Consider the following 15730-nt stretch of genomic DNA (forward strand, 5'->3'; position numbering starts at 1 on the left):
GTTACTGAAGAATCCAACACGGGACAACGATATGGCGCAACCAAACTTGATACTGTTACATGATTGGCTGTCACTTCCTACTTTGCTTGGGAGTGAGTGCCTTTGTTCATGCAACCAAACTTGCTTCGCAAGCTCTGGTTTCTTCCGACGAAGAAAAAAAATAATCAAACGTTTTATCGAATGCATTTTTTTTTAATTGATATCGATTACGTACCTATCGCGATACATATCGTTATCGTTTTATCGCCCAGCCCTTATATTTATATAGCCTAATTTACACTTGGCTTTCTCACGCGAGGGGCAAAACATTTAAACATAGGCTATAGCCTAAAATCACAAACATTTTAAATTAAAACTTACAACAGGCTAGACAAAAACAGCCGGCTCTCGTCTTTTCTGTTGTTTTTAAATCTTTTTTACAAGAAATCCTGCAGGTCATAACGAAATTAGTTTTTCCACCTCCAAGAAAGGACAAATGCTATCCATTATGTCACCTTTTTTACCTAAATGCCAGGTACAGTGTGGTTTTCCTGGCTTTACCCGAGGAAAAAAGCCATGTGTTGACTTTGAAACAGAGTAGACTTTAAATGATATGCATCTGTGGTGAAATTACTAAATTTTCGCGTCAATACATGTCTATTTTAATGCGAACAATACGCTTTCACTTTAATTCAGCAGTGCAGCACAGCAAAAAATAGACTCGGAGCGGAAACGATCGCCGCAGACGCACCGGTCCTGGAACGGATTGACGAACAGCATCCGCATGCAGTGTGAAAGCTGTAATCCGTTAACATGGGTACGGAAAACAATATGCGCCGCATACGCATTGCAAACGGAGTATGTGTGAAACGGGCTTTAAACTACAAACATGACGGATGTGCAAGTCCGACGGTTAAGTAGAGAAGTTTAGATAAAGGGGCTTGAGTGATCAATTATCAGTATTTAACCTGACGAAAAGATGTTTATTCAATGTTATCCACATTATATTTCACCTGCAGCAGCATTGAGAACTTTTAAATGCATCATTATATTTAAACTGCAAACACATGAGAAGAGTCTCTGCATGAAAGACCCACAAATGGCAGATCAACGAGCGACTACATTTCTCTCTGATACGGTAGGAAAATAAACTGAATGTGGAGGATTTGAACTGTGACGATGATTGACAGGGCAGTTTAAATGGTGACGGGATGCACTTAACTAAGCGACAGAATCCGTTAAAGATGACGAGGTAGTATGTCCCAAAGCTTGCATACTCTTCTGCTACACACTCAAAAGTATGTACTTTTTCTTCACAAAAAGAGGTCGTAGTGTAAGTAGGCGAATTGGGACGCAGCATAGGTCTTCAGACTCCCTGGAAACTTGCTTTGGAGTAGGATTGGACACCCCTGGTCTTGTAAACTGACATTTGTTTAAGCAGCTCCCATATGTATCTCTCTGGTGATTTGGCTGCTTATCAAGTACCCTGCCTGGAATCAAGGCCAGTCGTGGCTAGATAACTCAGCATTAGAGTTATTTTAGATAGCTAATGGATCTGAACGGCTGCATCTTCCTTATCGTTCCCGGCAGATAATCCCACACCCAGCAGTGTGATGTGTGCTCATCTTACACATAATGTCAGCCCAATTAAGTCGCCCGTGCTTGTTTGCATCACAAAATTATCTCAAGCAAAAAAATTCCCAACAGAGCCTCCCGAGTATTGCCCAACACAGCTGGTTCATAAGCCCGGCAAGAGGAATTTGGCACATGCGCTCACAGCAAACAAAAGCCCTTTCAAGGCAACCCTCTTTTTCCATTTCTTTAGGAGCCAAGGGCCATTTTTCTACAGCCACCTCTTGGCAAATTTGCTTGTTATGCAACTTTTATGGGTTTTAGTAATTTGGTAAAATGGCTAATAGGCCAATGTTTCTTTTTCCCTTTTGCTTTGTTTCTTACCAGTTAGTTAATCAAATGCAGGACAAATAAATGTTTGCACATGCCAGCGTGTGTGAGAGACTTTCAGGAAACTGATTTGCAGATTTATGATGTATTGGTGTAAAGTTTTGGACCCGTTTTCAGCTCGACGACACAGTGAACCCATTCTTACGAGTCTGGCTGAGAGCTTGAGTGTGACCGTCGAGGAACCAATTAGATTGCAGCGTTGTGAGGGGAGGGCTCTGGTGCAGTTTCTGAAATTAATTGGCACTGCTTACATTATGGAGACTGGCAGCTTTTCAAGAGCCTGATTATTATGCTTTTGTTATTCCACAGAATCCAGTGGCTCTTTTGGGCTGCCATTATCAGGGTCTGTGCTTATTGCAGACTATATAAATGCTACACAGTCTTGTCAGCTTGAGTTTTCGCTCTATTTCTGCGAAGTGACCATCCTCTGAACTGTTTAATGGCATGTCAATGCTCTAATGGTGTGGTAATTTGTAATGATTGCTTTATTTTTAGCAGGGCTAGTTTGTCTGTGGTCGCAACAGGGATAGCTTGAACTCCTCGTGACTGTTGTCTCATGGTATTCTTTGCTTAATAAAACTGAGTTCGGGAGGGAAGAAACTAAGAAACTAGATTCTCGTTTCAGAAAGAAAATGGCAGTGGTGCTTAACGCTTTTCTGTGCCTCCTGTTTGGCTGGCTGCTAAATTGTTGGGGGTTTTAAATAAATAAAAAAAACTTAGTGATAGTCTCTGTGATAAACGTTTAAAGCGTTTTGTTTGCCGTTCAGACAACTGGCATTCAAAGACAAAGCATCAGTGTGTTCTCCTGTACCTGAAACAGGGCATCAAACAAGCATCTTTCCATTTCCTCATTTATTACAGTCCTGATGACCTACGGCTATCATGTGGACTTGTTCTCATCCTCTGCCAATGTAAACCAGCGAGGGACTACGTACATTCCTGTGCAGTTCAGATCATCCCATCAAAATGAACGCTCCAAGACAGTAATGTTTGTAGAGCCACTTGCACAAGGAAAGCCCCGGGGGACGATTCTGAACCCTGTTTCTGGGCTCCTGACGGCACGCCCTAATAAACTGGCAGTGGATTGGTTTAGCTGGTAAACCAGCGTGCTTTGCAAGCACATTATTCTGAAGGCTGCAGCATGTTAGTTAATCTGTTTACAGCACCTGGCATTATTTGAGTATCAAAAGCTCTTTTTTTGGATGGCAGTGCAGATTCTGTACATGGTTTGTGCTGAGTCTCTATATTAATTTCCTCATATCGTGCACATCACACACACGGTCCTGGAGCAAACATTCATCTGTTTTAGCACAGAGGATAGCAATGAATTCTGAGCACAGTCCAGCTCAGCTCACACACAGGTCACAAACCAAACAGCTTTCTGTTGACCAGCACAGCAAATTCACGTGAACAACTTGAACATGAGCAACATCTTTTTGGTGCCTTTTGAACTTCTTTGGTTCTTGCTGAAGCTCAAGTGTGCTGCGTAACACGAGAATGAACCTCATTGGTTCTTGCTGAAGCTCAAACGTTCTGCGTAACGCGAGAATGAACCTCATTGGTTCTTGCTGAAGCTCAAACGTGCTGCGTAACACGAGAATGAACCTCATTGGTTCTTGCTGAAGCTCAAACGTGCTGCGTAACACGAGAATGAACCTCATTGGTTCTTGCTGAAGCTCAAACGTGCTGCGTAACACGAGAATGAACCTCATTGGTTCTTGCTGAAGCTCAAATGTGCTGCGTAACACGAGAATGAACCTCATTGGTTCTTGCTGAAGCTCAAATGTGCTGCGTAACACGAGAATGAACCTCATTGGTTCTTGCTGAAGCTCAAATGTGCTGCGTAACACGAGAATGAACCTCATTGGTTCTTGCTGAAGCTCAAATGTGCTGCGTAACACGAGAATGAACCTCATTGGTTCTTGCTGAAGCTCAAATGTGCTGCGTAACACGAGAATGAACCTCATTGGTTCTTGCAGAAGCTCAAACGTCCTGCGTAACACGAGAATGAACCTCATTGGTTCTTGCTGAAGCTCAAACGTTCTGCGTAACACGAGAATGAACCTCATTGGTTCTTGCAGAAGCTCAAACGTGCTGCGTAACACGAGAATGAACCTCATTGGTTCTTGCTGAAGCTCAAACGTTTTGTGTATCACGAGAATGAACCTCATTGGTTCTTGCAGAAGCTCAAACGTGCTGCGTAACACGAGAATGAACCTCATTGGTTCTTGCTGAAGCTCAAACGTGCTGCGTAACACGAGAATGAACCTCATTGGTTCTTGCTGAAGCTCAAACGTGCTGCGTAACACGAGAATGAACCTCATTGGTTCTTGCAGAAGCTCAAACGTGCTGCGTAACACGAGAATGAACCTCATTGGTTCTTGCTGAAGCTCAAACGTGCTGCGTAACACGAGAATGAACCTCATTGGTTCTTGCTGAAGCTCAAACGTGCTGCGTAACACGAGAATGAACCTCATTGGTTCTTGCAGAAGCTCAAACGTGCTGCGTAACACAAGAATGAACCTCATTGGTTCTTCACATCAAGCGAAAATGCTTGAACTTCCGTTTACCACAACAGATGTGTAAAAGCCTGAATTAAATCTGTTCATTATATAAAGTGATGGTGTCTCTTCAGAAAATTGTGACTAAACCGTTCAATTCGAATGGATTTGTTTTACAATCACTTTATAAACTTTATGTGGTTGTGTAGATTGTCAATAGAGGGACAGAAATCGCTACGATTTCATCAAAAAGATCTTAATTTGTGTTCCAAAGAAGAATGAATGTACTGTGGGTTTGGAGTGAGTGATTATTGACAGAATTAACATTTTTGGGTGAACTAACCCTTTAATGTTAACCAGCTTTCTGAGTGTCTTCAGGAGCTATTAATATTACCCGTGTCCTCCTACACTCCGCCACAGCACAAGTGTGTACAGAAGACACCTGATCTCCATAGAGGCTGATTAAACACCCCTCGGTGCTTGTTTTAACAGTGTCTGTATGTGTGCAGTGCAGTGTGTGTCATGTTGTAACATGTATAGCCATGTCTCTGTGGTGTGTGTCCTTGGTGACCTTTGAGCAAGCATGTAAGTAAGCTGCTCTTTCAGACTGTGACCTCTTTTAGATGTGTAGGGTCTTTTTTCAACTAGTAAGCACCTGGGCACATTCCTCGTACTGGAGTAAAGAGCCTAACTGGTGATCATATTTTTTGAATTTCTCTGCTATAAAATGTAAAAATAGCCATCTTACCCTGCTGAGTATCTCAGAACGTCTTGTTGGTGTTTGCTAATTGGATTTCAAGTACGTTTTTTTTTCCGTCACTTGGAGCACAACATACTCATTTTCACTCACTGTCCTCATTCACTATGTAGTGTGCAGGTTTGGACACCCTATGCCTCTGACACAGCTACTCTAACAAACGGATCCGATTTCATCAGATACAAAATGACCGTGTGAACAGAAGGAGGTCAGAACTCCTTAACAACCAAAAAGACTACTGAAGAATACTAACAGCAATAAAGGACACCTTAGCAACCCCATAGCAACAGCCTGATGTAACATAACATGAACATAAATTTAACTTTTATACTTTATTTTTGAGTGTATAAAACAAAATTAAGGTTCTAAAAGTTTTTTTTTTTGCAGCGTTGCTCTAGATCCTTTCAGTTACCTTTTATTTCTTAGTGCAAAGAATATTTAAATGGTCTGAAGAAACTTTTTCCACTGTAAAAAACCTTTTGTGCAATGGAAAGATTTAATGGATTTAATTTTATTTAGTTAATTATTTGTTTGTTCATTCTATTAATTAATTAATTTAATTTAATTTTAATTGAATAAATAATTGTTAATTATTTATTTGTTCATATTTATTTAACTATTTATTTATGTTTTAATTTAATTATTCAATTGTTTGTTCTATTAATTTAATTATGTATTTATTTAATTACTATTTTATTAATTAATATTTTATTTAATTGTTTATATTTTACTGATTATTTTTATTGAATTATGTATTTGTTCTTATTTATTTATCCATCCATCCATCTTCTTCCGCTTATCCGGGGCCATGTCGCGGAGGCAACAGTTTAAGCAGAGACGCTCAGACTTCCCTCTCCCTAGACCAGGGGTGGCCAAAGTCGGTGCTGGAGGGCCACTGTCCTGCAGAGTTTAGCTCCAACTTCTCCTCAACACCTGTCTGGAAGTTTCTAGCGTGCCTAATAAGACCTTGATTAGTTGGTTCAGGTGTGTTTAATTGGGGCTGGAGCTGAACTCTGCAGGACAGTGGCCCTCCAGGAGCAGGATTGGACACCCCTATCCTAGACACTTCCTCCAGCTCTTCCGGGGGAATACCGAGGCGTTCCCAGGCCAGCCGGGAGACATAATCCCTCCAGCGTGTCCTAGTTCTTCCCCAGGGTCTCCTCCCGGTGGGACGTGCCCGGAACACCTCCACGGGAAGGCGTCCAGGAGGCATCCGAAACAGATGCCCGAGCCACCTCAGCTGGCTCCTCTCGATGTGGAGGAGCAGCGGCTCTACTCCGAGTTCCTCCCGAGTGACCGAGCTTGTCACCCTATCTCCCAGCCACCCTGTGGAGAAAGATCATTTGGGCCGCCTGTATCCGGGATCTTGTCCTTTCAGTCATGACCCACAACTCATGACCATAGTTGAGAGTAGGAACGTAGATCGACTGGAAAATCGAGAGCTTCGCCTTACAGCTCCGCTCCTTCGTCACCACGACAGACCGGTACATCGACCGCGTTACTGCAGAAGCTGCACCGATCCGTCTGTCGATCTCGCGTTCCATCCAGCCCCTCCTTGAACTGTCACCTTATCATGGTGGAGGGGTTTGAGTACCCGAATGATCCTAGGAGCTATGTTGTCCAGAGCTATATGCCCCTGGTAGGGTCTCCCAAGGAAAACAGGTCCCTGGTGACGGGCCAGGCTAAGGGCGTTTTCACACCTACCTTGTTTGGTCCGGATTTTCGGACTTTTCAGTTTGGTCCGAATCAAAATTGCAGGTGTGAAACCTCCCCCGTACTTCGGTCCGGACCAAACAGACGAAATTTGGTCCGACGAAAAGAGGTCGTCTCGGTCCGGATCAAACTGAACAAAGGTTCGGTTGGTTTCTAGTGTGAAAGCATTTTCTGGATGGTTCGGACTTTCAGACCATTTACAGGAAGTTCCTGTTTATGTTTAAATATTATAATGTTATTTTTAAATTCAATCTAGGCTACATTGATTATGAAAAGTGAAAATATGCGCAATGTCAGAAGACAGAAAGTCAGAAAAATTTTTGAACGAAATTTTGTTTGATTTTGCTTAGAAAGCATTTCTTTAATGGGAATTTCGTTTTGTATAAATTGTATCTTAATTTTAGTCAACGTTTAATCAGATAATTGCCTGGATTTAATAGATAAGAAGCAAATAGTCTATAGCAGACAATAATCACAGGAGCGATCACATATGCTTTACACATGAACTGGAGCGGGTCTCAAATAAACCCAAACTCAGCAGCTACTTCTTACAAACATGAGAAACATGTGTAAATAAAGCTTGAAATGTCCACTTTTAAACGTAACGAATAAAAAAATAGTCAAGCAATGCGCACTGTTCAATAGTGGCAACGATATGCGTCCGTTCATTCATTCTGGTCAAAGACGCTGACGTCCAACGCACATCCGTTTACAAACCAATCAATGTCCAGATGCCGCCCACATATGATGACGAGTGCACGCAAGTGTGTCATGTAAAGTTCTTTAGTCCGCTCACATAATTGCAATGTGAAACCAAACCAAAACTAACCGAATGTATAAAAAGTATCAAAACATGAACTTCGGTTCGGACCTTGGTGCGGACTTTCAGGTGTGAAATCGCCCTAAGAGGAGTTCACAAGCCCATTATGAAGAAAACCAAATCAAGGGCTGAGACGTCGCCCGGCATGGCACAGCTGGGACCCCACCCTGGAGCCAGGCCTGGGGTTGGGGCTCGCATGCGAGGGCCTGGTGGCCGGGCTCAGCCCGAATGAGCGACGTGGGCCCGCCCTCCCGTGCATAGTGGACCGGGCGGCAGTCGAAGGCGAATCTCTGGACACGGAAACTGGCTTATTTATTTATTAATTGAATTGTTTTTTTATATATTCATTATTTATTGAATTCTTTTTTTTAATGTAATTAACGTATTTAATTATTTATTGCAATTACACTTGGTGACACTAGTGGTCCAGAAATTACACCCTTCAGCTTTAAATGCTTAAATTAAAGGATTAGTTCACTTCAAAATGAAAATGCCCTGATATTTTACTCACCCCCACCCATCTGAGGGCCAGCTACAGCTTTTGGTTCCTAAGACCAGACTTAAAACCAGGGGGGACCGGGCTTTCGCAGTGATTGGCCCCAGATTGTGGAACGCTCTGCCTCCCATGGTCAGAAAGGCTCCCACAGTTGAATGTTTTAAAGGTCCCGTTCTTCGTGTTTTTTTGAAGCTTTGATTGTGTTTACAGTGTGCAATATAACATGTGTTCATGTTTCGCGTGTAAAAAAACACAGTATTTTTCACACAATTTACTTATCTGTATACCGCTGTTCTCACCATCCTAAAAACGGCTGGTGATTTCCTTGTGCTATGAAGTCCCTCCTTCAGAAACACGTAACGAGTTCTGATTGTGCAAGCGGTTCCTGTGCTGTGATTCGACCACAGCTTAGCGCACGTGAAAGCGGTTCCTGTGTTGTAATTTGACAGCAGCTTAGCGCACGTTGGAAAGGTCACGCCTCTTAACGGAGAGATGTATGCGTTCAATAATCTCTACAGCGTCCCTGGGAAAGCCAAACAAAGGTGATTTGACTCCTGGATGAAAATAACAGCGTCTCGATGACTTGGCGATAAACACACTCAACGCAACAGTTCCTTTTCTCCACGCGACCGTCCGCTTCTCCACGTGGGACAGCAACAAGACCGCGCCCCCTTTTTCGCCTTTCTTTGTGGGTGGAGGTTAGTCTGTTCTACTGCTCTACTGACGTAATTAAAGAAGGAAGTACCAGGATGTAGTCCAAGCCAGCCGTTCGCTGTAGGCTTTGAAAGGGAACTTCTGTTAAATAAAATATCTTGCTTGGCATTGAACTTTGAGCTTTATAATTTTACAGGTATTATTTATGCTCTAACAGCAACATTACACACTAACTAAAGTTTGAACAATGGAATCGCGAAGAAGGGGACCTTTAAGTCTCGTCTTAAGACCCACTTCTATTCCTTGGCTTTCAACTCCATGTGAGTTGGGTGGTCCTGTGTCTTATTGATTTTATATATTTTTTGTGTATTTTTCTTGTATTGCTAATATTTTTATGTGCAGCACTTTGGAAACTGATTGTTGTTTGTTAAATGTGCTATATAAATAAAGTGGATTGGATTGATTGGATCTCATCCAAGATGTTCATATCTTTCTTTCTTCAGTCGAAAAGAATTCATGTTTTTTTTTTTAAAGAAAACATTCCAGGATTTTTCTTCACATAATGGTTTTCAATTGCAACCAAAATGTTGAAGGTCCAAATCAATGCAGTTTCAAAGGAAGGGCTTCAGAGGCTCTGTGCGATCCCAGACGAGGTCTTATCTAGCGAAACGATCAGTCATTTTAAAAATAAAATAAAAATGAATATACTTTTTAACCTAAATTGCTCATCTTGCGCTGCTCTGCAACATGCCAGTGATTGTGCAATCACGTCGAAACATCACACTAGACGTAGGCGGAAGTACCGCCCTAATGTACGAGGACTAATACAAACTCCCTTTACCAAAAAACACTCCATCTTCAACTTCAAAATCGTCCGAAATCGTTGTTGTTTTACCTTTTTTTTTTTGTTGCTAAAGGGCATTTGTATTAGTCTTCGCATGTGCACTTTGTAAACACAGGGGCGGACGGTACTTCCGCCTACGTCTAACGTGATGTTTTCGACGTGATTGCGCAATCACTAGCACGTCACAGCGCAAGATGAGCAATTTAGGTCAAAAAGTATATTCTTTATTTTTTTTTTTTCACTAGATAAGACCCTATTCCTCATCTGGGATCGTGCAGAGCCTCTGAAGCCCATCGAAACGCTTTGAAACTGCATTGATTTAGACCTTCAACCCATTGGTTGCCATAGAAGTCCATTATGTGAATGAAAATCCTGGATTGTTTTCCTAAAAAAAACAATTTCTTTTCGACTGAAGAAAGAAAGACATGAACATCTTGGATGAGATGGGGGTGAGTAAAATATCCGGGAATTTTCATTTTGAAATGAACTAATCCTTTAAAGACTTTTCATTGTTTAAAGTGTTCTAAGTTACATTGACAAATGAAAAAGAGCTTATTCCAGTTCAAGTGACATTAATTATGAATTGTTCGTCCAACAGGAGGGGACCAAGGAGTTCTGAACGATTTCTTCAGCGACTGGGCAACAGCTGACATCACAAAACACCTTCCGTTCATCTATAACATGAGCAGCAATGCCATCTACACTTACCTTCCTGCTTTCAAACAGTAAGTGTGACTCCTTGACTTCAGTGATATAGTGTCAAACAGGGCCGCTGATGATGTTGGCATGTGCTGGCCTTCAGGATGGGACAGTAAGAGGATACACACACGAGTCACATGAAGGCTGCTTATGCCGTAACATCAGGTTACAGGAGCTGAGGAAAGAAGAGTGTGAGACGGGGCTGAGAGTCTCAAAATCATTTCAGGAGACTCTCGCTAATTCGAAAATGTTTTCAGCTGCCAGTAGTATGCATAGTATTTTTAGCTTTTACCATATTTAAATCGATTTAGCTGATTTAAAACCACGTAAAATGTGAAAAAAGTCAGAGCAGATTTCAGTTAACCTTTTAGCACACCTTTTAATCAGTTAAATCCTCGACCTTAAAGCAAATAAACACATTTTCATTTTCACATTTTCATAAACCGTATGGACATCTACTATCATTCAAGAATGGATGCTAAATATTTGGGGCCAGATTTACTAAACAGGGCAAATTAAAGTGAGACTGCAAAGTTCTGCTGTGTAATTGTTATATTTATTAAAACCAAGTATAAATCTATTCCAAAATAACTGCTAAAAACAGTAACAATTTAAACTATTTTTTTTTTATTTGTGAACTGATGTTCTTTTTAATAACTTCTTTTTGGATCATCAGTCATTAAGCTCAGACTCGCAGATGTACCTTTAATTTCCTCAAGTTGATCGCTCACTGAAAACCCCCCAGTCATCTTGTTTGCAGAGCATTTCACGTTTGATTTTGACGTGATATAAAGCGGTGATCTCTAAGTAGCTGAGTGGTTTACTTACCTTTTTATTAGTCTTCCCTTATCGGCATCATTTTGTTCATTCAGACTGATTTGCGAACGCGCATGAAAACAAGAGGCAGGATTTTATTACACGAGCTAATCATATTCAATCATAACCAATCATAGCACGAGGGAGGCATTGTCTCCTCTCACAAGACTTTCACCTATTCATTGTCAATTACCCCCCCATCAAACACCCACCGCGTGCTTTAGGGCAGGGGTTTTCAAACTAGGGTCTGGGGTCCGGGGACCCCCAGGGGGCCACAAGAGAGGGCCAGGAGGACCATGGAAAAGTCTAGAAAAAAAATAAAAATAATCATACTTTGATTAAAATAAAATAGGAAAGCAATAAATTAGATTTAAAAAATATGAGTTAGTTATTAATCTATTAAATACATTAAATTAGATTAAAATAATATAAACATATCAATATAAAAAAAATTGAATAAAATTAAATAAATAAGCAAGAAATAAATAATACATATAACAATACATTACTACATTGAGGAGAACAAAATATATAATAATGTAACAAACAAATTTTTGATTTTCAGGTGCTGGTCATATAATTAGAATATCGTCGATTTATTTCACTAATTCCATTCAGAAAGTGAAACTTGTATATTATATTCATTCATTACACACAGACTGATATATTTCAAATGTTTATTTCTTTTAATTTTGATGATTATAACTGACAAAGGAAAATCCCAAATTCAGTATCTCAGAAAATTAGAATATTACTTAAGACCAATACAAAGAAAGGATTTTTAGAAATCTTGGCAAACTGAAAAGTATGAAACCCATGTTTTGCATACGTCTGTTAGAGGATGGATACCCGACCCGAGCCCGACGGGACCAGTCGGTAACCGACGGGCCGGGTTCGGACAGATATTTATAAATAATGTTCGGGTTCGTGTCGGGCTCGGTCACGTCAGCACAATAAGGCATTGAACATCTGAAATTTAAAACAGCTTATGTGGGTAGCCAATGGGCCTTTTTAACTTGATGTTTTTGTGATTAAAATAAATTAAAAATATTACCTTAACATTCGTCTTCCTGTGCGCGTAAATTTGTTTATGTAGCTGGCAACGCGCAACCGGCTGTCACAGGGTGTTTTGGTGTTGGTCCATGTTCATTGTTCTTGGTTCTGTTTTCAGTTTATCATGTTCATGGTTATGTTTGAGTTTGTCATGTTCACAGTCTTGTCATGCACTTCCTGGTCTTGTCATGTGACTCCCATGCCCTCATGTGATCTTGTGTCTTGTCCTGTCATTGGTTCATTGTTTAATTACTGTTCACAGGTGTCACTTGTCTTGTCATTAGTGTGTGTATTTAAGCCCTCATGTTTGCCATGTGTCTTGGTCTGTTATTAACGTTGTAACCTGCTGTTGGTGAGTTTTGTTTAGCCATGCCATGACTTTGTTTTATGTTTTGCCAAGTCTTAGTTTTAAGTTTTGTTAATAAATGCTGCACATGGGTTCAAAACACTTGCCTCCAGTGGATCTACTTGTTACACCGGCGCGCAACACGTGCGTGCATATTATTAGGCTACATGTGGCTGGCAGCGCAACTTCAGCGCTACTGGCAGGACCATCGAGCAGAGGACAGCCTTAGCCATCCACAGCTGATGCAATCCTTTTTCTGCATAATAACCTGGATTAGCCTAAACTTTGATGGATGGATTATGTAAACAGTTTAGTAGCCATATAGTTTTCGAGAAAAATGGTAAGAGTGATTTTCACTTCAATAAGCTGCATTTGTGTTACGTTGATGTTTTGTTCTGTTAGCTGGGCCATTTTGGTAGACCTTTGTTCATTTAATTTTGGTTTCATTATTGGCTATTTGAATTGGCCCCGTGTTAACGTGTGTATGTTTCCCTGTGTGCGCGCTGATGCGCTCATCTGGAATCATTTCAGAATGCCTTCCTACAGTTGCTTAATAAAAGCGGGCTTTCCACACGAACAAACGTACATGTGTCATTTAGTATGAGAAAAAAAATAGTGAAATGTCTGAAGAATGACAGACAAGGGAGGTTTTCGAACTTTTAATCAGAACGAAGATGAACACACTCTCACTCAAGCGCACCCGTCTTCAGGATTTGTTTCCGCCCCTCTGAACTCCCTTTGTTAACCCTATCACTGCCGGTGCAAAACAAAACCGCAATTTCACAACTATGAAGAGTCTGTGCGCTACATTCGGGCTCAGTCGGGCTCGGACATAAATATCTTAATGCCTGTCGGGCTCGGGTCGGGTTCGGTTACTACTCTGTCGGACGCGGGCCGGGCTCGGACAGCAAAATGCGGCCCGATCCGCACTCTAACGTCTGTGTGTAGTGGTTCTTGAAGCACTGACTCCAGCTGCAGTCCACTCTTTGTGAATCTCCCCCACATTTTTGAATGGGTTTTGTTTCACAATCCTCTCCAGGATGCGGTTATCCCTATTGCTTGTACACCTTTTTTCTACCGCATCTTTTCCTTCCCTTCGCCTCTATTAATGTGCTTGGACACAGAGCTCTGTGAACAGACAGCCTCTTTTGCAAGACCTTTTGTGTCTTGCCCTCCTTGTGCAAGGTGTCAATGGTCGTCTTATGGACAACTGTCAATTCAGCAGTCTTCCCCATGATTGTGTAGCCTACAGAACTAGACTGAGAGACCATTTAAAGGCCTTTGCAGGTGTTTTGAGTTAATAAGCTGATTAGAGTGTGGCACCAGGTGTCTTCAATATTGAACCATTTCACAATATTCTAATTTTCTGAGATACTGAATTTGGGATTTTCCTTAGTTGTCAGTTAAAATCATCAAAATTAAAAGAAATAAACATTTGAAATATATCAGTCTGTGTGTAATGAATGAATATAATATACAAGTTTCACTTTTTGAATGGAATTAGTGAAATAAATCAACTTTTTGATGATATGCTAATTATATGACTAGCACCTGTATAATAGTATTTTTTGTGCATAAATTGAGTGCTTATAAAAGACCGATGCCTTATAAATTTTAGAATGGGGGGTCCCTCACACAGAGATGATCATATTTGGGGGTCGGTGGCATCTAAAAGATTGAAAACCTCTGCTTTAGGGGATCTGTTAAAAATCAATGGGCTCAGGGAAAGCAAGAAAGCTGCGGACTCCCGCTGTAACTTTACCCACTGGTGTCGCTGTCAAACAGTGTTAATTATTAAAACGATTTTTTTTCTAGTCACATTATGTAATATTTGTGTTAGGTTTTTTTTGTAATATGGATTATTTTCTTATCCTCGGAGGAAATGCTCCGTCAGTAAATCCTGACAGTAAAAAAAGAGGGTTTATGCTGGCATAAGCTGTTAGTAAATCTGGCCCTTAATGTCTTCCTGTCCACAGATATGGTGCAAATGCAAAAGTCGTCCACTTCCTGGGACAGATGAAGCCATGGAGCTACACATACAACCGCACGCAGAGGAGAGTGCGCGGGGACGTGCAGGCGTCTGCTCAGCCCAGCTTCCTCCTGGAGTGGTGGGCGCTGTACAGCGGTGAGGTGGTGCCCATGCTGCTCCGAGAGTACGGAGACCAGCCCTTCTTCTCCGGCTGTGAGGTCAGAACCCAGATAATAAACCCTTTCCATGAGTCTTCATGGGCATGTCCCAATTTTCATACTTAAAGGGTTAGTTCACCCAAAAATGAAAATTCTGTCATTAATTACTCACCCTCACGTCGTTCGAGACCCGTAAGACCTCCGTTCATATTCGGAACACAAATGAAGATATTTTTGTTGAAAGCTGATGGCTGAGAAAGGCTTCAGATAGGCCTCCATTGGCATTCAGTACATTTACACTCCCAAGACCCATAAAAGGCACTCAAAACATCGTTACAAAGTCTATCTCACCACAGTGACTCTACAATAATCTTACGATGCGACGACAATAGTTTTTGTGCGCAAAAAAAATCAAAATAACACCTTTTTCCAACTTGTTACTGCCTTCCGTGTGTGCCTCCACGACGCATGCGCGAGAATATGACGCAGATCCGGCGTTCGGACAGATGACCCAGAAGTGATTTGTTTACAATCAGAGGAAGACGCGCGTGTCTAAGCTGTTGGATTCTACATTGATCGTGCTTTAGGTCTTGGCGTAGTGCTCAAAATGGGGTTAGAGTGTGCATTTCATGGATTCCCGAACCCCGGCGCTACGTCATATTCTCGCGCATGCGTCGTGGAGGCACACGCGGAAGGCAATAACAAGCTGGATAAAGGTGTTATTTTGATTTTTTTTGCGCACAAAAACTATTGTCGTCGCATCGTAAGATTATTGTAGAGCCACTGTGGTGAGATGGACTTTGTAACAACATTTTAAGTGCCTTTTATCGGTCTTGGGAGTATAAGTGTACTGAATGCCATTGGAGGCCTATCTGAAGCCTTTCTCAGCCATCAGCTTTCAACAAAAATATCTTCATTTGTGTTCCGAATATGAACGGAGGTCTTACGGGTCTCGAACGACAT

At 41.4% G+C, this 15730-nt stretch overlaps 1 protein-coding gene across 2 annotated transcripts in view; it reads left to right on the plus strand.

Moving 5' to 3' along the window:
* gyg1b (glycogenin 1b) overlaps positions 1 to 15730 on the plus strand; it is a 31848-nt gene that overhangs the window by 12430 nt on the left and 3688 nt on the right. For both annotated transcript variants that reach the window (XM_079805998.1, XM_079805997.1), the window contains exons 5-6: positions 10325 to 10451; positions 14617 to 14827. In XM_079805998.1, the coding sequence (XP_079662124.1) occupies positions 10325 to 10451; positions 14617 to 14827 (338 nt within the window). The remainder of the gene's footprint in view (positions 1 to 10324; positions 10452 to 14616; positions 14828 to 15730) is intronic.

The sequence above is a fragment of the Gobio gobio genome, assembly GCF_949357685.1.
Source record: "Gobio gobio genome assembly, chromosome: 23".
NCBI classification, from domain to species: domain Eukaryota; kingdom Metazoa; phylum Chordata; class Actinopteri; order Cypriniformes; family Gobionidae; genus Gobio; species Gobio gobio.